This window comes from Sceloporus undulatus, chromosome 2 (genome assembly GCF_019175285.1).
Source record: "Sceloporus undulatus isolate JIND9_A2432 ecotype Alabama chromosome 2, SceUnd_v1.1, whole genome shotgun sequence".
NCBI classification, from domain to species: Eukaryota; Metazoa; Chordata; class Lepidosauria; order Squamata; family Phrynosomatidae; genus Sceloporus; species Sceloporus undulatus.
Window position 1 is genome coordinate 304,880,566 of NC_056523.1, and position 24,825 is coordinate 304,905,390.

The 24,825-nt window shown below is 41.6% G+C and overlaps 1 protein-coding gene, 1 long non-coding RNA gene and 1 other non-coding gene across 3 annotated transcripts; 1 reads left to right on the top strand and 2 right to left on the bottom strand.

Moving 5' to 3' along the window:
• Positions 1-1,480: 1,480 nt before the first annotated feature.
• Positions 1,481-14,076, bottom strand: MRPS30 (mitochondrial ribosomal protein S30). Its single transcript, XM_042453264.1, has 5 exons — positions 13,498-14,076; positions 7,507-7,652; positions 4,158-4,263; positions 2,864-3,040; positions 1,481-1,990 (listed from the first exon to the last, which is right to left on the bottom strand). The coding sequence occupies exons 1-5, from the start codon at positions 14,051-14,053 to the stop codon at positions 1,722-1,724; spliced, it is 1,254 nt and encodes a 417-aa protein (XP_042309198.1). The 5' UTR covers positions 14,054-14,076; the 3' UTR covers positions 1,481-1,721.
• Positions 14,077-14,088: 12 nt separating this feature from the next.
• Positions 14,089-19,486, top strand: LOC121923127. Its single transcript, XR_006102316.1, has 4 exons — positions 14,089-15,344; positions 16,297-16,475; positions 18,681-18,760; positions 19,224-19,486. It is a non-coding gene; the product is annotated as an uncharacterized LOC121923127 (long non-coding RNA).
• A 405-nt stretch (positions 19,487-19,891) lies between these two features.
• LOC121924494 lies at positions 19,892-20,048 on the bottom strand. The gene has a single exon (XR_006102628.1). It is a non-coding gene; the product is annotated as a U1 spliceosomal RNA (small nuclear RNA).
• Positions 20,049-24,825: the final 4,777 nt, after the last annotated feature.

Consider the following 24,825-nt stretch of genomic DNA (forward strand, 5'->3'; position numbering starts at 1 on the left):
ACCAGCAGGGTTTCCCTCCGTGCCATGTATCAGGGATCGGTACCATGTTTGTGGGCCATGAATTTAACTTTTCTTTCTTTCCTGAAAACTTTCCACCACTCTGAATGGTGGACCACTACTCTGAATGAATTCTGATCAATTTCCAATAATCTTCCCCTATAAATATTTATTTAAAAATATTTACATCAATTGCATTTGACTCTGGTGTGATATCTTTGATAGCAAGACTTTAAAAGTAAAGGCTTCTTTGGAGTTTTTTGTGGATTTTTCGGACTATGTGGCCATGTTCTATGGATGCCGGCCATGAAAGCCTTTGACTTCGCTTCTTTGGAGATTTTAAAAAAGAGGATGGATAGACATCTGCCAGGAGTGCTTTGATTGTGTATTTCTGCATGGCAGGAGGCTGGAATGGATGGACTGTGATCTCTTCCAGCTCTATAATTCTGTGATCAACATTTATGTTGGCACTGTAGTGAAGTATCTAAATGATGGGATGCATGAACCAGGGAGGTATGTGTATGGCAGAAGAAACATATTAAAGTCTGTATCTTCATGCAGGCACAAAGCAGCACGTTTCAGCTTTCTTAGGTACATCACTCTTACACATGAGGCAGGATGAATAGGAGAGCAACACTGCACAATTTCTTTTTCATGCTCTAATCTTCCCTTCTCCAGAATTTATTTCAGAGGGTTAGGAGATGCTTTGGAACAGTATGGAAAACGGTATGGGGGGGTGGGGGTGGAAGGTTAACTGTCAAACTGTCACTTCCCCATTTTACTAATAGAAGTTTGTATATTTGTAATTAGGTGGGGATTCTACAGCCCTTCAGATTCTGGACTGCAATTTCCAGCAGCCCTAACCCAACATAGCCAATGCTGAACCATGCTGGCTGTTGTACAGCTAGAGTAATAACAATTCTCTGGAGATCAATGCGCAAAATTGCAACCTTTTTATAGGTGTGCATTGATTTTGTCCAAGTGGATGTGACTACCAGTAATATAAAACAATTTTTAATTTTACAGTTAAATCTGCTTCACAGAAATATAAGGGATATGCATCTTCCTGCTGCAATGAGGTTGATATATATTGAACTGGCTGAGCAAATCAAGGCTTCTGGTTGAAATCACATTTTCTATTCTTGTGCTTGCAAACTGATGTGAGATATACACCTATCTAGTGTTATTCTGTACATTTAATGTTCAAGTAGTACTCTCAGTGATCTACAGCTACTTTCAAGAAAACCATGAAAATGTGCTAAATGAAATATTGAGAGTCTGCACTGCAAGAAAGTATAGAAGTTAAATGTACAACTACTGTGATATCATCTTCATCCCTGGCAATTATGCATGAGCAAGGGGAGGAAGTATGTTGCATTACCTATCTGAAAGGAGGTCTACTGAATACTGTGCATTATCATGTATGCAACAGTTGTGAAATATTTTAGACAAACATTTTAATATAATACACCACACACAGTTCTTAATCTTGAAATTTCATTTGAATGGCAATGAGGTTGTGTCTGCATACATAACAAGTACATAATCCAAAGCAATTAACAGCACTGTCAGTGCTGTTATACAATTCTCAATCATCCCAAACAGATTTGTCCCTGAATAGTACTAAAAAGTGTTGCACTTTCAACAGTTGGGAAATGTTTTTACTTTAAGCATTAAGTCTTGTTTCAGCATCTTTAGATTATTCAGATTATATGAATTTTAAGTTATAGTTCCTTTGGTCTGTTTAAGAGCAATTTAACCAACTGAACCAGAATTTCATCATTAAAACCTTTCACATTGTTGTCTTCTATTGCTTCATACAGAGGTTTACTTTCAGTTCCCCAGCAAATATTCTTTCTTGGGTTATTTTTATCAGCATCAACAGTTAAAGCCAAGGTATTCAATTGGTAACAAAAGAAGGCAAAATATCTTCCATCAGTAATCACAGCCTGTGATACAAAGGGCCGCGTCACATCTGCCTCACTCCAGAATCCTGGGGAAAATGGGAGGGAAAAGAGAGGCAGCTAAACAAAATCACCAGCAAAAGAAAAGCAAACCACAAGGAAAACGAGTAGGAATGTTTAAGTCTCAACTACAAAGATGAATATTTTGTTAGAACATCCCAAGTTTTTAGAGAGTAATTTTTAGATAGTAACTTTTAACAACTGAAAGGGTCCACTAGAGGGAAATTTTGCTATGCTCCAAGAAACATAGGAACTTTCTCATCAGTCCCTTCTATAGCACTTCCATAGTGCCAGATACCTACTCTGAAGGATTTTCCAGCCCTGTCAAGTGTGGTTTTAGGCACAGCAAGAAAGAAAATCATCCCAACTTCACTGGTAGAAGCAGGGTGTGTCTAGTGCATTAATGCTCAATTCAACCTTATATAACTCAGATGGTGGGCAACTATCACTGCTACTATTTCTCCCCACCACCTTCTCATACGCTATACTATGCAAGTGGGTCATTTAATCTTTTTGACACTGGGACTTTCAAAACAAATGATTCCTCCTGGGACTTTCAAAACAAGTCAGTCTCTAAGTTAATAATGTAATACAACACTACTTTGATAACGAGTAACACTCGCAGACTTGTGGTAGTTTCATAACAGCCTTACAAGAGGTTTCTGATGAACATCAACTATGATGATTAATTTTATTACAGAAAGTACTATTTCTTCTCCCCATAACACTATGCTCCCCAATATTTAGAAATTTTAATTTGTTAGCTTATAATCATATGGCTATCACTTGCTAACATTTACAATTGCATTAATACAATATTCATATTATTAATATGAGCTGTTCATTTAATTATCTTCAGTAAGTGGTGCAAGTCAAGACGTAGCTTCTAATTATTGACTTACCTTGGTACATTGCTTGTGCTCCAGTCCAAGCAAAAAGACTTGCAATTGCATTAGCACGGAAAGGAACTTCAATCTGATCTGCACAATTCTGTGCTATAAGTCTAGTCCTTTTCAGTCTGTCAGGAATTAAATGAAATTGTGTATGTCCATAGGTGCATGGATCTGCTATCTGCGATCCTAAATCCATTAAGAGAGAGTTATTTCAGTTTAGTGCAATTATGCCAACAGATGACAAAAACTCTAACTTAAACATTGGCATGTTAAGTTCATTGCTTTAGATGTTTTGTAACTACAGTCGTCCCTCAACATTTGTGGCTTTGACACTTTGAGGTTTTGATTATTCACAAGTTCAAGGCCACTGTGTGCACACTCCTCCTCCTCCTCATTCCCAGGCTTTTCCCCTGGGGAGGGAAAAAGCCCAGGAGGGAGAAGTGATGAAGGGTTCTGTGAACCAATCCTGCCTCTTTCCAGGACAGAGAGCTGCCTCTTTCCCCAAGCACCTCTCTGCCCTTGGAAGGAGTTGGGCAAATGATCGCCCACCCTTGGAAACCTTGGAAGGGAAGGGGGGAGCCATAAGCGTGCCCTTCGCCCTGCCATTCCAAGGCTTAAGAGAGTTCCCTGTAGCCTTGGAAGGGAAAGGGGGAGCCGCAAATGTGCGCTCCCCTGCCCTTCCAGCACGCTAGAGAGCTTGCTAGAGCTGTTTGAGGTTTTGGAAGGGATGGCGGCATATGTGTGCATACTGCTCTCCCCCCTGCTTTATTTGCAAATTTTGATTTTCGTGGTGGTCTTGTGCCCCTAACCCCTACGAACGTCAAGGATCGATGTACATCTTATATTTTACTTAGAGTACAGTGTTATACTTTTTCACCAGTGTATCATTTTAACTAAAAAATATTCACCAAAATCAGAAGTATGTACCCTAGACAAAGAAGCTAGTTATTTTATTTAAAAAATTAGTTAGGACAAATCCAAAGAAAATAAAATTCCTAGCTCAAGTGCTCTTTCTCTCCACAATTTATGAAAACTGCTCTCTTTCATTGTCCCCTAAGAACAATATAGCAGTGACCACATGAGCATTATACTAGTCATGGAGATAGTGTATACATATAAATTGGAACATGAGTTGGTGAAGTCTTGAGTAGGTTTTTTTTTTTTTTTTTGGGTAAAATAATGAACAAACACAGATTTCAAGTTATTTTAACAATATATTATAGTTAAAATAGAAAATAAAACAAAATATTGGCAAAGACTTGAACAGAAATGTTATGTTATTATTTTTACAGGGTAAACTTACCTATAAATATTTTGTTGTAATACTGTCTTTTGAACAATGGAAGTTTATCAGGTAAAACATTAATAACAGGAATCTCTCCAGGGGCCACATAATCCAGAGGCATAAACTTGAAGGGGGAATAAAAAGAAAGTAAATCTTAGTATACAATGAACATATTATTGACAAAAAACATTCTAAGTCCTCAATGGAAACCTCTTACGCATTAAATCTAATACTCAATTTTTTGATTTGCCACCAGGTTTAAGATGAAACAGTTTCCTTTGATGTTTACTTGATTCTCAAGAGAAGAACTCTTCATGCTGAATTGTAGCCTTCAAAGGTTGGTGGAAAAAATGAGCCACAGGGAGAGCATCCATAACACTAGCTTTAAATATGTTACCACTTCTCCACATATGCATAAGGACATATCCTTTTCTTTTAATCAAAGAACACTTCAGCAATGATAGGAGAATGATCAACCTTTTCAACTCTGGTGTGGGTGGAGAGAGGAAACACTTACAAATTTAACCCTGATAGTATATGTCTAATACTCAAGAAATGTCTGCATTTCCCAAGGCAGGCATCAACAGCAGTAAGTAGCTAACCACCTTCTTAAACAAGTAGAGGAGACAAGATCATATTGTCAATAAGTGTCTGAGCAACATTTGTCTAACTTATCATTACAACTACGATATAGTCAACAGCATAATGTCCATGTGGTTCCCTACTATTTGAATCCCTTATTGCTTCTTGCTGGTTGTATTAGATGCTGTTAATGCTTCAACCCAATGTTTATTCAACTTGCTTTACAAAGATATTAAGTCATTTCCTCTTTTCACCAAGAAATACTCAGAGTCCTGTTTCTGCAACAAGCGTTTTGTAACAAAAGAAAAACCTTTAATTTGGCCCTATACCAAGCCATGATTAAGAATAATCTTACATGCAAACATTTCAAAGGAAAAGGAACTAAACAACACTTCCAGCAAACCACTGATTCAGCAATGCCAAGTGCCTTCGTAAAGTGTTAATCATCAACCTGCAAAAAGGACATCAGTATGAAACAAGGTTTGAGATCCTGCATCAGGAGATGTAGATTTACAGCAATGTCTCCCAATGTACCAACCACTACCACCACCTTGTATACAATGTAAGCATCCAACACAGCCATTTCCATGTTACTGAATAGTGGAGCACAATCAACCAGGAAACATCCAACTATTTTCCTATAGATGGACGTGCTGTGTCAGGCATCAACAGGGACCTCATGAGATCTTCGGGATGTTCCTGCATGTGGCATCCTTGCACCACATCCAGCTACAGGAAAACAGATGGGCATGTCCTCACCGATCCCCCAGCTATCCAACAACATGGGAATGGCTGTATTGTGCTGGGGGGGGGGGGGCTGCACTACAGATAAGATGAGTTGGGAGGGATTTTGGTTGTTGTGTGATTGGAATACAATTCCTACCTCGGCAACAACAACAGAAGTTTGAGTTGTGATGGGTGATGTTCATCTTGTGTCACTGTAATTCACCAACAGGATGCCAGCCATGTTTTTCATTGAATAAGTGAAACCCTTATAGCACAAACCTGTGCATATCTACTCTAGTTCCACCAAGCTTATTCTTAAGCAACTATGCACAGAATTTTAGTCTTAAAGTGTGTGAAAGACAACAAGAAAGCAAGTTATCTATTTTTTTATCAAAACAAGTTAATTAAAGCTAATCTCCAGAACAAAAGCAATGTCTCATATCATACCATAAAAATTCTTTCTACTGAAATTGAATGCTTAGAAGATTACAAGTGAATAAGGCACCTTGTAAGATTATGAAAATAATTTGAAGAATCAGTAGCACATTCCTAACTAGTTAGTGAGGTAACTATAAGAATTATGAGCACTATTAATATGCCTTGAATACAAAAAGATTAAATAAGGATTCTTGTGAGCCCAAAATATCCACATGCAGTGGAAACTCCTACCACATCCACATGTGACTCAATACCCTGTGCACTCCTTCTTCTGAACAACTCCTTCCTCCCTGCTGCACGTGGATAATTCTGCTGATGTGTGATATGTTTTAAATATTATACAACATCTTGGGACCCATTTGCTGGAAATAAGTCAGAATATATTAAAAATATGTAAGTGATCCATACATTCCATCATTTCAAGTTTAGAGATAGACCTGGAGATTGCCCAACATAAACCAATGCTATGCATGCTCTTCCAAAGAAAGGTGTACCCACTCCAATTTGTGCAGAACCAAGGAACTGAGCTTCTCTGAGGCCATAGTTCAAAATCCAAATGTGTACATCGAGTTTTAATTCAGAAAACTATTCCATGACTATCAGAAGTTTATGGGGACTCTATTATATTAATCTGTAAACTTCCAACTGCCACTGTCCTGGCCTTGAAGGAAGAGAAGAAGCAGGAAGCACAGTTCCATCATGCCTAGTGCCAAAAGCAGATTAAAAGCTCTCCCTGCATTCCAACTGACACTGCTATGGTCTTCGAGGCACAGCAGAATTGGCAGTATTTGCTGGACTTAATCCCTTTCCCCATGTATAAATTTAAGGGCAGGGAACTGTCAAATTAACAATTCGTAAACTGGCTCCAAAAACCTTTGTGGGTATAGTCTGTTTTGTTCTAAAATTCAATTTATATCTCCTGAAATCAGCAATAATAATTCCACTGATATCAATTAATCTGGAAATCATTTCCCCAGGCTGAACTTGTACAGGGGCTCAACAGATGAGCGGCTCCGTGCCGCCCATCTTTGTACTGCATCGGCCCGGCAACAATGCGCTCCCTCTCGGGAGCAAAAAGCTGCCAAAAGCAGTTGTCTGGAAGGGGCACAATTGGCGCACTCACGCACCCCGATTGTGTCACTACTGGTTAGCATCATTTGGGCGCTGCGCCACGCTTGCGCCATCGTGGCTCCACTCTTGTAGACGGGGGTGAGCTATGATGGTGGCCTCATCTAGCCCTAGTTCACCGGGAGGACGCTGCTAATTGTCCGTCTGTACCAGGCCATAGCCCCTGCGAAGGCATGACAGCCCAGCACATCAAGCTTTTCTGAAATGCTACAAAAAGGTACACAGGTCTCCCATGCCAGACTCTATAAACACTGGGGAGTCACAAAATCTCATTGGCATACCATTAGAGGCTGTTTATCAGCAGAAGGTAACATAGTTAATTTCTCTCCCATTGTCATCAATGAGAAGGAAATCATTTAAAGGGGGTGGGCAGGAGTGAGCAAACAGCAAAAAAACTAGTAAAGTTTTCAGTAAAGCTGCTTTTCTTCCTTCAATTCACTTCCATCCATCCCCACCCAAACTATTCATTGGATCACTCTGCCCACATTCATACCTCTGAAAGCTGCCTTGTTATACGAATCTGACAGTGGGGTTTATCATCGATCTGAAATCTCAGTGGGTCAATTCTGCCCTTCCGATGTCCACGTGGAACCACTGTCTCACCACGCATCCAATAGAAATTTACTTCTGGCTGATAATCTGAAACAAGAGTGCTTTTAATACTTCTGGAAGTCAGGACCCTTTGTAGAAATATTATGCTATTTGCACTACTCAGCTTCATACACACACACACACACACACACACACACACACACTACTCATCTCTGCAGTCAAGAACATTTGGAGCACTGGATATCACTATATGAATCGACCATTGAATATTGTATACAACTCTGAACATAGGAAATGTGGAACATCACCATAATTAAGAAATTGTAGGAATATAATGGGAAATGTACATTTTTTTCTATTTAATCTTTCAGTTTGTAAAAAAATGAACACACACCTCAAGTGACAAATGTAGTGCTTCAACATTAATTAATTTCAGGCAGTTAACATCACATTTGACTCATTCAAGCATGCAAAGGGGTGGTCTGCAGCCGCCCCATTACTGGCCGGATCAGGGCTGTGGCAACCGAACGCTGCAGCCCCGATCTGACCTCTAGAGAGCACAAAAAGGAGCCACAAAAAGGGTTCCTTTTTGCACCCTCTAAAGAGTGTTGTCACAGCTGCAGCGGCGCGGCTTTGCGATGCCCTTTTGGAACCGCATAATCTAGATGCAGCATCAGGGCTGCGCCATGATTCTATGTGCCATCTAGAAGGGCGTACAACATCATGGTGCAAAGGGGGCGGAGTCACATCATCCAGCGTGTGGACACTGCACCATGGCTCCGCCTATAGGCCAGCACAAAGTGCTGGTCTGTATTGCCCCAAAGAAATCTTGTAATACCCTTGAGACTGAGAGAAAGAGAAGATGATAGTATAAGCTTTCCTAGATTTAAGTCTTAAAACATAAATCTACATCATCAGCTTCATACCAATTCAGACCAACAGGGCTATAGCTTTGAATTATACTCAAGTAAATCGTTGTAACAGACGCCAAGAAGGAAACATTTCATGTGAATTAGCTTGTGACACTATCTATGCATTTCTGATTTAGCAATGCTTTAATATGTCTCAATTTCCATATGACAATAAAGCTGTGGACTTGAATGAACATTTAATATTAAATATACATTGTTTAGCAATCTGTGTGTAGAGACAAATAGAATATATTTGTCAGGAGGACTTTGATGGTGCATTCCTGCACAGCAGAATTGGGTTAGACTTGATAGCCCTTGTGGACTCTTCCAACTCTATGATTCTATGCTATCGTGCAGCATTATTTCTACAATGTAGACGTACCCTCAGTCTTGTTTTCTTATTATGCTTGCTCCTTTTTTGAATGTGAGGAAACAGAATATAGTGGGCCTTTGGTTGGTATCCACTAGGGTTTGGTTTCAGGACCCCGTATGGATACTAACAATCCATGGCTGTTCAGGTCCCATTATATATAATGGTATAGGAAAATAATATCCCTTATATAAAATGGCAAAATCAAGATTTGTTGTGGTTTCTTTTTTCAAGGCACAGATGGATGAATTCATGGATGCAGATGGAGGGATGACTATATTGATTTCAGTTAAACTATCTGTGTAGTTCTCTATAAAATTAACATTTTGTGTACATTCATAAGTTACATGATGCTTACATTTGTGTCTTTCTGAAGGCCCTACACCCAAATACCCAACTGGAATCCGCTGGGGTTTGGCTCCAGCTCCCCCTCTCCCCATGCATACCAAAATCCATGGATGCTCAAGTCCAATTAAATACAATGGCACAGTAAAATGGCATAAGAGCCAGTGTTGTATAGTGGTTTGAATATGATTCTGGAGAGCACGATTCAATTTTCAGCTCAGCCGTGGGAACCCACTGGTTGGCCTTACGCAAGTCGTACTCTCTCAGCTTCAGAGGATGACAATAGCAAATCGTCTCGGAATAAAATTACCAAGAAAAACCCACAACAGGATTGCCTTAGGGCCAACATGAGTAGGAATTGATTTGAAGGCACAACAACAAAATGGTACCCCTTAGATAAAATGGCAAAATCAAGATTTGGTTTTTGGAATTTATGTATTTTTAAAAAATATTTTCAAGCTGTGAATGATTGAATCCATGAATAAGGAATCCATGGATAGAGAGGGCCAACTGTATATGGGCTGTGGGTTTTTTGTTTGTTCTTTGTGATGAATGGTGTCAAAGAGCATTCTTTCCACAGTGTGGCATGACATAGTGGTTTGGGTATACACCACGCTGGCCTTAGGGTCACCACAACTCAGAAACGACTTGGAAGACAACAACAACAAACGCCTGAATATATGGAGGGGAAATTCAAAGATATAGCCATGTTAGTCTGAAGAATCATTATGTAGGGACACCTTCTAGCATTTTTGAGACTACAGTCGGCCCTTTGCATTTGCTGCTTTGACTTCTGCGGATTTGATTATTTGCAGATTTGATTAATGTGTTCTCTCTAGGAATCTCTAGGCCCTCCAGAGAAATTTTGCTGGAAGTCGACCATAAAGTTGCGCTGGAGGAGCTGGACATTACTACAGAAAGCACTTCTCTAGGGCATTTGTAGGTCCTCCAGCATGATTCAATGATCAACTTCTGGCAGAGCTTTTGTAGCTTATGCTGCCAACTTCTTTTTTTTTTTTCATTTTTGTCTAAAAGGTGTGACAGATGTTTTGGAGTTCAGCTTCCATAATTCCTTACTGCTGGCCAAGCTACCTAGGGCTTCTGTGAACTTAAGTCCAAAACACCTGGAAGGCCAATATTTGGGGATCTCTGGTGTAGATGCGTCCCCAAAATGGGACCCTGGGCAATTTTCTCCATGGCTGAAAGGTTTGTACAGCAGTCTGCCAAGAAAACCCATGACAGTTGCACCTTGTTGCTGTTGTGTGCATTCAAGTCGTTTCCAACTCATGGCAACCGTAAAGTGATACTATAATGGGGTTTTCTTAGCAGGATTTGTTCAGAGATTTGCCACTGCCTTCTCCTGGGGCTGAAAGCCTGTGACGTGCCCAAGGTCATCGAATGGATTTCCATGGCTGTGTCTGGACTTGAATACTCAAAACTCTACACCGGCTACACTGTAGAAAGAATGCACTTCAACATCATTTGTTAAAAAAAACCCACATGGATGCAGCTGGCCCTTTGTATCCCGTCTCCAGTCCAACAACTCAAACCATTACATCACGCTGGCCTTAGGGTCACCAAGTACACAACAGCAACAGCAAACACCCAAATATATGGAGGGGATTTTGACAAATGGTGTAAAACACTGCATTATTTCTACAATGTGGATGCACCCCCAAAGTGGGACCCTGTGCAGATTTACTCCAAAGGTATGGAGCTGCCTCAATCCAGAGCCACCTTTGAAGCACCACCAGTGGTGTCATTAGGCGGGTGCAGACTGCACCTAGCGACACACTAAAAAAAAGGGGGGGTGACACCAGTGCTCTTCAAACACATATATTTTGGCAGAAACAGGGTGTGGCATTAATCTGCTTCTCTTTAAAGTGTTTTACAAGATGGTGGGAGTGGGGTGAAGACTAGTGGAGGAGAAAGAAGAGGCCCCTGACTTTTTTTTAATTAAAATTTCAATTTTTTAAAAAAATAAAATTTGAATACTATGGGGCATGACAGACTGGCCCCAAAGGCCAGCCTAGGGATGGAGTCAGGGTGTTGCATCCACTCCCAGGGCGCCATGATGCCACGTACTGCTCCAGATTGCGTGTCGTGACATGGCGTGTCTTCAGCGTTGCGTTCAGATGACACAGTGCCAAAGGGGTGCTATACGGCTGTGCAGCCATGGATATGGCACCCTTTCGAGGCTCCTTTGTGTGCCCTCAGAAGGCTGGATTGGGACAGCGGCATGAAGTTGCTGCGGCCCCAATCCGGCACAAAGAGGGGTGGCTACAGGCTGTCCCCTTTGGGGCGGTCTGTAGAGCCCCTATGTTTCCCTATAAGCAAGTATTCCCTAAAGATTCCCTATGGGCAATTATTCCCCAATGATTCCCTATGGGCAAATACTGTCATTTGTTTTAGTATGTCCTATTTGAAGGTATAATTTTAATTTTGCTAGTTGGTTTACCTCACAATTATTAGCACGACATTCAGCAGTATATGGGAATTACGATTTTCAAGCACAAAAATGTGTTGCTAATGAGGTGCGAAATGGGAGGAGGTTATTGGGGGCGGGAGAGTGACACCATGGGTTACCACCCCAACCATGCCCTATGAGGAACAACTTAAGGAGCTGGAGATGTTTAGCCTGGAGAAAAGAAGGTTAAGAGGTGATATGATAGCCCTTTTTAAATACCTGAAGGGATGCCATATTGAGGAGGGAGCAAGCTTGTTTTCTGTTGCTCCAGAGAACAGGACCCGGAACAATGGATGCAAGTTACAGGAAAAGAGATTCCACCTCAACATTAGGGGGAACTTCCCGACAGTAAGGGCTGCTCGACAGTGGAACACACTTCCTCGGAGTGTAGTGGAGTCTCCTTCCTTAGAGGTCTTTAAGCAGAGGCTTGATGGCCATCTGCCAGGGATGCTTTAATTGTGAGTTCCTGCGTGGCAGCATGGGGTTGGACTGGATGGCCCTTGTGGTCTCTTCCAACTCTATGATTCTAAGTGACACCCACCACATCACCACACTACACTCTTTATAGTACTGCTATTCCACTTTAACTGCTCTGTCTGCCTCCTGTTGCATTCTGAGGTTTGTAGTTTAGTGAAGCCTAAGAGCAATCTGGCTGAGGATTGATTCTAAATGCCCCTCCCTCAACTGCAAATCCCAGAATGCAACAGGAGGCAGCCAGAGCAGCTAAAGTGGAATAGCATAACCATGGCTGACCCGTCTTAGCTTTCAAGACAGGATGTGAGTTGCTAGGAATTGAATCACTGCATACTAGAGTTGCCAGATGATTGTGTAAAAGAGGAGATTTCAGCAAGTGCTGTAAGACATGCAGGTGACAAAAAAGACCTATTGAAATTCATTCAGTCACGAAAGATAATCTCACTGCATAGATAAGTGGATGAGTTTGTGGGACCTGTGCAATTGTAGATCCAACACCAACTGCACCAAGTGTTTCTGTATGTGTGCCTTCGGGCCATTTATGTTGTTGTTGCTATGTGCCTTAAAAGTCATTTCTGATTTATGGAAACCCTAAGGCAAGCATATCACAGAGTATTCATGGCACGTTTCTTCAGAAGGGCTTTCCATTTGGAATTGCCTTCCTTTGAAGCTTAGATAGCGTGACTTGCCTAAGGTCACCCAGGGGGTTTACATGGCCAAGCCAGGATACAGACTTTATTTATTTACATGTATTTATTTACATTATACATAAATATAATAATAAATAAATAGACCCCATTTATTTCACAGGGCTTTCGTTTGTATGTGTGCCTTCAAGTCACCTGTTGACTTATAGCAACCCTATTTCCTAGGGCTTTTTAGGCAAGGAATACTCAAGAGTTGCTTTTGCCAGTTCCTTCCTTTGAAATTTAACCTATAGCACTTGGTATTTGTTGGCAGTCTCCCATCCAAGTGCTAACCACAGCTGACTCTGCTTAGCTTTCAAGCCAGGATCTGAATGGCTAGGAATTAAATCACTGCATATTAGAGTTGCCAGACGGGCACATAAAGGAGCAGATTTCAGCAGGTACTGCACTACATGCAGATGTCAAAAAAAGACCCTCAAGAGTTGCTTTTGCCAGTTCCTTCCTGTGAAATATAACCTACAGCCCCCTGGTGTTCGCTGGCGGTCTCCCATCCAAGTGCCAACCAGGGCCGATCCTGCTTAGCGCTACATTCACTGGCAGACCCTAATGCCTTTGGGGCATTCAGGCCACACTGGCCCTTTGTCTGGCAGACTAAATAGGCCCAACATAAGAGCGTGGTGCGGTAATTTGAGCTCGCAAGGCCCGAGTGGCGACGGACCTACGGTGGAGGCGTCGGCGTGGAGGACGGGGTTGAGGCGGGCGAGGCGGGCGGTGAGGGCGGGCACCAGGTGGGTCAGGAAGGGCGCGGGGCCCTGGTCGCTGGAGGGCGGGAGCCTCCTCTTCCTCTGGTAGAAGTGCTCCTGGAGGAGGACGTCGCACGCGGCGGAGCGGAGCTCGTCCAGCAGGTCCTCCGGGCCCCCGGCTCCCAGGGCCTCGGGCAGCCCCGGCTCGAAGGCGGTCTTGGTGAAGCTCTGGTACCAGCGGTCGGCGCCGAGGGCCCAGGTCTGTGGGTAGACGACGTACTTGAGCCGCTGCCGCTTGCCGTAGAGGCGCAGCTTCTCCTGGGCCGAGGGCGCCTCGTGGATCTCCTGGTGGTAGCGCTGGCGGCGGCGCAGCTTGGCCGCCTGGCTCTTGGCCGTCAGGGAGGCCACCACCGGAGGGTACAGGGACGGAGGCGAGGCGGCGGCGGCGGCCACGGAAGAGGAGGACGAAGAGGCCTCGCTGTGGAGCAGCCGTTGGAGCCTCAGCGACCGCCAACCCATGGAGGCCGCCATCTTGAATAAGGAAAGTGTGGAGGGCGGTTGCGATTGGTTGAGGAGCCGTCACGTGACTCCTCAACGACGACGGTGACGCTCTGACGTAAGCGTCACGCAGCCAAGGCCGACCCACGAAGGTGGCTTCTGCGCATGCTCGATATACTCTTCTAATAAAGCGCCTCGTGGGGAGAGGACGAGCCTCTTAAAGCCGAAACACGCTCGAGATGCCCTTACAATAAAGCGCCTCATAGGAGAGGACTGGAGGCTCTTATGGCCGACCAATGCTTCTGCGCATGCTCGAGGTGTCCTTATAATAAAGAGAGGCGGGATTAGCCAGCTTCTAGCAAGAGTATTGTGGCGCAGTGGTTTGAGTGCTGGGCTACGACTCTGGAGACCTGGGTGCGATTCCCAGCTCTGGACATTCTCTCAGCCTCAATGGGAAGGCAGTGGCAAAACCCCTCGGAACAAATCTTGACAAGAAAGACCCATAAGTTGCCAATGACTTCAAACCACACAACACCAAAAGGCGGAAGGGGCATTTATTAGGGGGAGTCAGAGAATCTGAAGCTAAGCAGGGTCAGCCCTGGTTGGTACTTGGATGGGAGGCCGCCAACAAACTCCCCCAGGTGCTGTAGGTTATGTTTCAGAGGAAGGAACTGGCAAAAGCAACTCTTGAGGGACTTTTTTGTCATCCTCATGTCAAGCAGTACCTCCTGAAATCTCTTTTGCACGACCATCTGGGAGCCCTAGTGTGCAGTGATTTAATTCCTCCTCATTCAGATCCCAGCTTGAAAGCTAAGCTGGTTCAGCCGTGGTTAGTACTTGGATGGTAAACTGCCAACACATATTGAGTGCTGTGAGCTATATTTCAGAGGAAGGAACTGGCAAAAACGCCTCTTGAGTACAGTATTCTTTGCCTAAGAAAATGCTATGAAATTCATGGGGTCACCGTAATTTAAGAGCAGGCTTGAAGGTGTGTGCATGCGCTCACTCATGCTCAGCTCAGGGGAAGGAGCTCATGCCAGAAGAATAGAAATGGTTGGGTTGGAAGGAGCCACAAAGACTATCATCTACTCCAACCCCCTGCAATGCAAGAAATTGTTTTTACAGATGTCTTTACCCCAAGGATGAGGATTTTTTTTGGCTTCCAGTTGTTTCCAATGAGGTGAAATCTCACTTTTCCCGGTCAATGATGAAGGCATGTGGGAGTTGTAGTCCAAAATGTCTGGAGGGCCAGATGTCCTCAGCCAGTGCCAGAACCAAGTAGCAGATCTTAGTGTACTTGGACTTCCAGGCAATCTTCCCAAATGTAGGCATGACTATTTGTAGTCTAAGTATTACGTAGTCTATTTTAATATTGTAATAATTTAATTCTGTTTTAATGTACCACTTCTCTATATTTTTAATTGCACTGTTCTTTTAATATTGTGAGCCGCTCTGCGTCCCACGGTATTAAAATGGGTTCTGAGAAAAGAGTGGGATATAAATAAATCATCATCATCATGTTTTTGTAATGCCAAAAGGTTAAAAGGTACGTGCAAAAATAAATTCTTATTTTGACTGTTCCTCTTTGAAGCCATCAATCGAGATACTAAGGCTTTAGTCCTAAGCAAGTCACCATAAAAACGTCCGCCAAATGTTACTGAACTGCAATTCCCAACAGGCCTAGAAAGCACAGCCAATGGAGTTAACAACAACTTCATTATCATCCTCAGTAGTATTTATGCTCCACTTTTTTCAAGTCTAAGACACAAGGCAGCTTGCAAATGTTAAAACATGTTAAAACTCACATCAGTGCATGACATGTAGTCACTGTAAATAAGATTAAAACCACTTGAAAACATAACCACTGAAAGTAAAACAACAAATAGGCAATACAACACATTTTGCAAGGCCATTTCCCACTGAGCGGTTTGTCTTCCAAAGCCTACCAAACCAGGTCTTCACTTGATTAAGGAAGGATAGCAAGGAGGGTGCCAATCTAATCGCTCCAGGAAAGGAGTTGCAGAATCTGGGAGTATCCATCCAGAAAGCCCTGCCCTGTGTCCCCACCCAAAGGGGCTTGAATATAAGCAAGTTTCTGTTTTTGCGGGGAACGGATCCCCCGCAAAAACGGAGGAGTGACTGTATTAGCATATTATTTTAGCATTTAGCATTTTTATTGTCTGTGTTTTATCGTCTGTTTTTGATTATATATGTTTGATGTTCCACCCTTTGGTGGAAATGATGTTATAAACTATTATTATATTATTATTTTTTAGATGTACCTGTGAGGGTGGAGGGATAGAGCCAAGAGCCACCCCAGAAGATCTCAAAACACAAGCAGACTCATATGGGACAACACAGCCCTTCAAATAACCTGAACCCAAGCCATAGCATCTGGAGGGCTGCATAGTTCCTATCCCTGCCCCAATTAAGCAAAGCACAATAACACAGATGAGTAAGTGTATATATTTTTGTATTTTTTTAAAATTTACTTTAAATATATTTTTATCTGCCTATCTTCCACTTTGGAACTCAAAGCAGTTGGTATCACACTGAACAGACCCAGCTCTCCTTGGTTTAGCAAGTGGGTAATATTATGACTACTCATTAAGTCCTTAGATACTTTTTCCAAGGTGTATGGGAATATTAGTGCAGATGTTAAATGTCCTAATGCAGGAATATGCCTGCCTGAGAATGCAGTTGCCACCAACCCTTACATTTCTCCCTGTGCTGGAAAGAGCTGGAAGAAATTGCAATGCAACAACTTCTGAAGGAACTCAAGTTGGACACCACTGTCCTAATGGGTTCTGTAATACCAGGGGCTGCTGTAGCATGAATAGTAGATAGGCCAGCTGGTATAGTATAAAAATAATGTTAGAATGTGCAGGGCGCAATATAAATGAAATATGAGAGAGCCAGCAAGGCATAATGGTTTAAGTGTTAGACTACGACTCTGGAGACCAGGATTGAATTCCCAGTTTGGCCATGAAACCCACTGGGTGACCTTGAACAAGTCACATGTTCTCAACCTCAGAGGAAGGCAATGGCAATCTTCCTCTGAACAGTCTTGCCAAGTAAACCCCATGATAGGTTCGCCTTAGGTTCACCATAAATTGGAAACAACTTGAAGGTGCACAACAACAACAAATGGCCATCTAAGCATCTGCAAGTATCAACTATAGAAAGGAGCTTATGACTTTTTCAGTTTCCTGTAACACCAGAGGAAGGACAATTGGCCTCCTTTGTGATGGGAATTCCATTTTTTGAGATATAGATCATGCCTAAAAAATGACCTTTATCTGGGCCTGACATATATAGAAGGGGCTTGAATTAAGGCATTCCCAAGTTACTTGACTATCCTGATAAGTATCTTTACACATTTGGCTTAAAAAGTTCATGTCCTAACTTAGAGTTGAGAGGAGGTTTTCTTCTTGCATATTTTGGAATTATATGTGTAGAACAATATTAATTGTCTCATAATGAAATAAGCCATTTATTTTAGGCAAACTGAGAGCCAGTTGTCAATGACCTGAAACTATATCAGTTTATATCCCTGGCTTGGAGCCAGCCTCTACACCATTTCACTTTTGCCATGTTACAAAATTGAATTATAGCACATTAAATGACATGCCAGGTTTCAGACAATAATGTTGAGTAGTATCTGTCGTATCTCTTACTCAGCAGCAACAGAAGAAAAAAAAATCAGCTCAAAAGTGGTTTTCCAAGATGAAATCCATGTGGAACAACCACAGTTTTCATACAGTTGTCCAAATGCATTTCGCATGCATATAAAACATGTGTGACGAGCCATATTCCTGTACTGTGCATAATTCAAAACTAAACCATAACTAAAAATATAACTGTCTGTATTCTAAAGAGACCAGGCATCAATGATCCAGACAAGCTGCAATCCTCCTAATTGCATTTACTTGAAAGTATGTTTTATTGAAACAACTGCAATGGATTTATTTTGTATCCAGTGTGAGAGTGTGCTGAATTTAGATGATCAGAACTTCTTAAATATTAAGATTTGCTTAGCTGGCAAATACATTTTGCTTTTTGCTTTTCCCACAGCTATGGAGAGTGGTAGTTGGGCATATGTTTGGAAGAGTAATTTTTGGGAACTACAGTTCCCAGAATCACTCATCCAACATAGCCACTGATCATGCTGGCGGGGGCATTTCAGGAGGTATAATGAAAAAGAGTAGTTCCCCTCCCCCCAAAAAAGATAGATGGAGGTGGATAAATAATCATGGCTAAGCATCGACTTGTTCTGTTGGCCCATGATGTGGAGAGCCAGTTTCTAGTGATTGGAACATTGGGCTGGAAAAGGGACTAAAAACATAGTCTGAGTCCCTGTTCAGCCATGGAAACCCACTGTGTGACCTTGCAAGTCACACTCTCTCAACCTGAAAGGGAGACAATGACAAACTTCTGAATAAACCTTGCCAAGAAAATCTTGTGACAGGGTTGCCATAATTCAGAGTTTACTTGAAAGCCTATGAAAACCAAGTAAAAGTAAGAAAGACTATAAAGTCACCCCCACCCATCCACCATGAATTGAAAATAAGGACATTGGTTTGGTTTTGGAAAACAAAAAGGGGCAGAAAATGTGTGGAAGGTGACATTCTTGTCCCTCTTTTATCCTTGTGCTTTCTAGAATGTCTTTGCAGAGGGAGAACATCGTGGCACACCAGGGACTGGTGAGGAAGAGGAAGTGCCAAAACTCATCCAAACAGGGTAGGGTGCCTTTGTCCAACAGGAATTTTCCCCCTTTTCCAGCGGCACTCTGCATCAAATCCCAAGGGTTTAACATTGTCCTTTTTGCTTCCTTCCCAGGTTCTAGATCATATTTACTTAATAATAATAATAATAATAATAATAATTATTATTATTATTTATATTCCGCTTAATCGCTTGGAATCTATCCTAAGCGGAATACAACAATAAAACAAGATACAGTTAAAATTCTAAAAAACCCTATCCCCCCCCCCCCCCCTTAAAATTTAAACCTCTCCACAAATTTGGTCGAGTAATCTTCAAAAGAGCTTATTGTGGGAAGTGACAATAGGATGCAATGTATCTTGCAGTGAAGATGCATAGAATGCATGGGAGGGCAATCTGGAAGGAGAGACAGAAATCTCAGATTTCAGTTCAGTTCCACTGCTAGAGACACTTTATGGTGGTCTTCCTTCTTTCCCAGACTCAAGCCTCCCTCCTTTGAGAGAAGACAACTTTGCTTCTACCGGAGAACCTGCGGCAAAGATAGCTCCCTGCATCTCCTGTCAGAGAAGTCTTTGCTGTCAAAATGTAGTCTCTACAATGGTAGCCTTGCTTTTCTAGGTGAAGAGTCCCAGTGTGATTGCTTTCTGGGATAAAACTTGCTGCTACTCCTGATAATTCAGCAGTCTAAATTCAGTTACAATGTTACATGCTGACACTCTGCTGACACTTTCCGCCAATAAAATAATGAAAGAAAAGCCAACTGAGTGAAATCAGAAGCACAACAATGTATTTATACATGCAGTATAATGACACTACTAAAAATTAAAACAAACAGATCAGCTTATCTATGATGGTAGACTAAATAACAGGTTTGCAAGGAAAACATGCATTCTCAGAAACACGACTCTACATTTAGGAGGCCACAATATGATTGTCATTTAGTCAGCCTCCCAAAAAGGGAAGATGGACCACGTTCTCTGCTGAGGCTGTTATCTGCTCTCAGGTTGATTCCAATTTATGGCCACACTATCAGAATTTTCTTGACTAGATGCCTTCACAGAAGATCTGCCAATGAGAGAGTACAACTTCCAAAGGTCAACTAGTGGGTTTTCTTGGCTGAACAGAGATATGAATCCTTCTCGCCCAGAGTCCTAGTCCAACACTCAGACCACTACCACAAATTATGTAGTTGAGTTTCCTGCATTTGGGGAAATTGCAGAGGTCAGCACATCTGAAGTGCAATGGATGACTCTCACCCTGGGAAAACAACCTTTGTGATCATGCTGTCTCCCCCTGGCACTGTCAAGGCAGGGTGACCAGATGTTCTCCTTTTCCAGGAGATGTCCTACATTTCAACCTTCTGTCCAGGAGGAATTTCAAAATGTCCTCCATTTTGAGCATGACTAAGAAGCCTGAATTTATCTTGTTAGTGTTTTTAGCTTTTATTTAGTAATGACCTACATTTTTCTTGAACATCCTACATTTTGCAGTGCCTTGTCCTCCTTTGTAGTTAGGACATCTGGTCACCCTGTATCAAAGCTATCTTACAAGCCAAGAAGTTTCTTTTATACAGGGAAGCGCAGCCCACTCTTTCTACTCTCACAGATCAAGGTGTGCAAATCATGTGTCCCAATAAAAATGGGTTCTCCCTTAAAGAAGATTTGATTTCAAAAGACCCATGTTCTCATTGAAATAAACGTTTAAAATGTAGCATCAAAATGCCATTTTCCCCTGGGAGAAATGTTTTACTTGGCAACTGAAAAATCATATATATATCCTGCTACAAATTGCCATCTACAGAAGGTTAGGCTGAGAATTCTTTGCTTTGCTGAACTGTAGTCCTCCTCTGTCATTGTGAGATCATCTGTCAGTATTGTAGAGAGTAGGATTTGAACAGAAACACAACCATAAAGTATACTTCAGTATGAAGTCAAACACAATAACGTGCCCATGAGAAACATAGAAAGAGAACATTATCTAATTTGTACTTGAAGCACTACTGGGAACCTTTTAATTCTTAATGCTGAGTTATAAATATATTTAAAAGCATCCTAGGAATTTTTATTTTCAAGTAAACTACTAGAAAATACCTGAATTAGAAAGAAGAAAAATCCCTATACCTCTTATAAAAGCTTAGAAAAAGTGTTTCAAAAACACAACAGAACCAGGATTTCAAATATATATATATTTAAGGATTATTTTTATTTTTGTTTTGCATTAACCTAAAGAAGATACAGGTGGCAATTGTGTAGTTTACTAATTAAATGGCATTTGTTCATGTGTCTCCACTGGATGACCAAATGCCAAGACTAGGTGTCCATTTGGACACACAACTATCAAGTAAAAATGCCTTACAAAGATATACAGATATGAGGCACTAGATGTCACTCTCTTACCACTGACTCCTTAGATGCAACAACTCATGAATCAGAAAGATGCTGCCAGTTCCATTGCAGAATGTATTATATAGTATTCAAGCCACTGTTAAATACTAATTAAGCATCAGTGCAATCAATCTATTTTAGTTGTGTGACACAAAAGTAAATTGTGCTTCCATATTGAAAGACAAAATTTGTGCTTTGTATGGGAATTCTACCCAAGGTACTTTAGGCTATATTTCAGCGGAAGGAACTAGTAAGAAAGACTATAAAGTCAACCCCCACCTATGACTATTATTTGCCTAAGAAAACTCTATGAAATTTATGAGGTTCATATAAATTGACAGACGACTTGAAGGTGCATGCACAAATACACACTCTGTGACTCTGTGACTGAGTAGAATGAATGCTTAGATGAAACCTTTTCAACATATTATATTTCTGGACTTTTCTCTTTGCATGTCTCCAGTTACCCTTCTGTTCAAGCGTGAATGGTCTTTGAAACACATTACCAAGATGTGGTTTTACCTAGGGACACAGGAGAATTTCAGTTTGCTTGAGATTTAGTGCAAATACAAACATCCTGTGTTCACACTCTCAAATATATATGTCAATAAAAATTCAGTTATACAAAATCAAAACTTATCTAAATTTTGCAATGGGGCTTGTGAAAAGAAGCAGATAAAGTGCATATAATTATACACAAAATGTTCTAAAAGGGTTTGTGTCAGGGAAAGTGCTTGCAATACATATATTTTGAAGCATTGGGTGTAAAATTTATAGCGCTTTATAAATAAAGGTTAATAATAAATGCATGTATAAGGATCATATGTGCATCAAAATCCATGTGAATTTTAATGCAAACTTTAATAAAATAATCATCATTTGAGAAGAACCAAATTTAAATAATGAAGAATTAAAAATTGAAATGGACAGATTAGTTTGTCTTTAGCATTGACTACTCTGATAACTTTTCAAGGGACAAATATATTTGTCAGCTGGTCTTTTAACAACCACTTAGCTATGTTAAATTGATGGAACTTCCATGTATAGAAGTAACAAGTTACACTGGCCTGGGAATTCTGGGAAGTATAGTATAAAAAGTAATATTTCCAGACTGAAAATATGCTATTCTGAATTCAAATGCACTGACCAAACCATAACAATAGGTTCCCAGTTTCATACTTCATTCACTAGAGTTATACATTTCTTCTTCTGCAACCAGACACCTTCTGGTGGCTTACTCCATATACAGTACTACATATCTCCATAAGAATATACCAGAGTCACATTGCACAAAAGACAGAATGCACTAACCATGAAAAGCCTGGTTAGTGAGTTTTAAAAAAATGAAAATTCACTGCTGTTACAGTCACAGTGAAATGTTTAGTAGTTGCTCTTCAAGTTCTCAGGCATATTGTCACCAAGGGGAAAGGCTGTGGTGCTCTAATTTCAAAATATCACATAGATATCACACTTGAAGACAAGTGAAAATGTGTTCCTTTTTTCCTTGTCTAGATTATAAAATGGGAGATATAATCAGTCTGTTGAATGGCAATAGCTCACTACATCAGAGATGGCCAAGTTGTGCCCAGTTTGGCTAATGCTCATGGATAAGAGGATTTACAGTCCCAACAATGTCTGCAGAACCACAGCTTGCTGAAATCTGCTCTAAGGTCTTGGCCAAGCCACTCCCAGCACCTGTCACCTCATATCTTATGACTGGAAATGAGAAGCATTGAATATGGGAACTTTTGTCTCTGCGTGTGAATCTTGAAAGGCCTTTACTCCTGAGCTCCTCTGTAACATGTCCCAACACTGAAAACTGTACCTGATGGCAGTCACACTGAATCCTATTGCTTACATGATGTTATGATCTGAACCTTCATTTGATAGAACTCTGCTACTTGACTAGGATAGACAGTTCTAGTGACCTGTTTGTTGCAAAACAATTTTGATTTTTTTAAAAAAAAAAATCAAAATGTGAATTGTGAATAAGCTTTCATCAGACTCTTTTATGTGTAAAGGCCATGACTCCAGCAGAGTAAGGCCAGGACCAGAGTAAGACAGTCCCAATAAATCCTCCACCATACCACTTTTTCAGCTGACTTTAAACTGCTCCAATTTCTCTCTCTTCCTCCCTCTTTGTTCCCACCTTATTCCCATTGTTGCAAACTGAGTTCAGTATTGCAAAGTAGTTTGCACTGGGGTAATTCAACCAAGGGGAGAGGAGAGAGGGGACAGAATCTTCCACTTCCCAGCAGACTCAGGAAAAAGCAAAATGCTGCATCATCTCCTAGCTTGTACCTTCCTAATTAATAACTTGCCATTCTGACTACACTCTGATATTATTTAACATATACATCCAGCTTTTTTCTATGAAATGTTGGAAGTTATGTGCTTCTGAAACCACCCTGCACACAATATTGCAAATTTGATTGGCCCTTCTAGCTCAGGGGAGAACTTCATGTTTTCTACAATGATACAGCCATATAAGTATTGGGAAAATGCAGTCACTAAATCAGAAGTATTTTGTGAGGGAAGATGACAGAATTCTGTTCAACAAACAATAAAAAATGTTGCATTTGTCCTCAGTATTATAAGGCCTGTCAGTTTTACAGTGACTTAGTGGTTAAGATGTTAGTTCTGATGATTGGAAGGTTGGCAGTTCAAGGCCCGAGTTCCACATGATGAGGTGAGCTCCTTTCACTAGTCCCAGCTTCTGCCAACCTAGCAGTTTGAAAGCATGCAAATGCAAGTAGATAAATAGGTACCACTTCGATGGGAAAGTAACAGCATTCAGTGCAGTCATGCTGGCCACATGGCCACTGGAGTCGTCTTCGGACAGCACTCGCTCTTCAGCTTAATAACAGAAATGAGCACCGTCTCCTACAGTCAGTTACAACTAGACATTAAAGGGACTACCTTTACCTTTATTATAAGGTATATAAAACAGGGCACAGTTCTTTTTCAGCTTAATCCAACCTGACTGTTCATATTAGTCTAGTTATCATGGCCAATGCTTAGAAAAGTTACATTTTAGTTTACATCTCCCAAAATCCTGCAGCCAGCATGGACTTCAGGGATTGTAGTTCAAACAGCAATGTTTCCAAGCTCTGGGTGAATATTTAGTAATTGTGGAAGTTGTCTTCTAAAAGATCAAGAGGGTGTCATGTGGGGAAACCCTGGATTAGCCCCTTCCAGAGAACCACAAGCATTCTTCTAACATAGCTCCTGATAAAAAGATGTGGATACCTAAGTGTAATTCCTCAGCTGGAACCATATTTTTATCAGATAGAATAAGGAGAGGAGCCATAAGTAAAATATAAAAAATAGCTAAGGCGGGTTACAGACCGCCTGTTTGGGGCGGGCTGCACCCGTCCTTCCCCCCCCCCCGGTGTATCGTGGCCTCAGCAGTCAGAACAGCAGCCGCTGAGGCCCCGATCCACCGCTTTTCAGGCTGTGGGGAAGCGGCAAAATGCCGCTTCCCCGCAGCCTGAAAAGGGGTGTCCCTGGGGCTTCAAGCCCCAAGGACACCCCGCGGCAGCAGGGAGGAGGAGAAAGGGGCCGTTTGGCCCCTTTCTCCTTTGGTCCGCTGCGCGCAGCCGTGTGAAGGCTGCGCCGTGGACCAAACCAGGAAGGAGCTCCGAAATGGCCTGGTGCAGAGCGAGGACGTCACTTCCGCGCCACCCCGTATAGAGG

Excerpts from the sequence above, each read along its gene's own strand:
- MRPS30 (XM_042453264.1), bottom strand. The coding sequence starts at position 14,053 with ATGGCGGCCTCCATGGGTTGGCGGTCGCTGAGGCTCCAACGGCTGCTC. Across the intron at positions 3,041-4,157 it reads TTACAACAAAATATTTATAG|GATCGCAGATAGCAGATCCA; the intron begins GTAAGTTTACCC and ends TAATGGATTTAG. Across the intron at positions 1,991-2,863 it reads AGCACAAGCAATGTACCAAG|GATTCTGGAGTGAGGCAGAT; the intron begins GTAAGTCAATAA and ends CATTTTCCCCAG.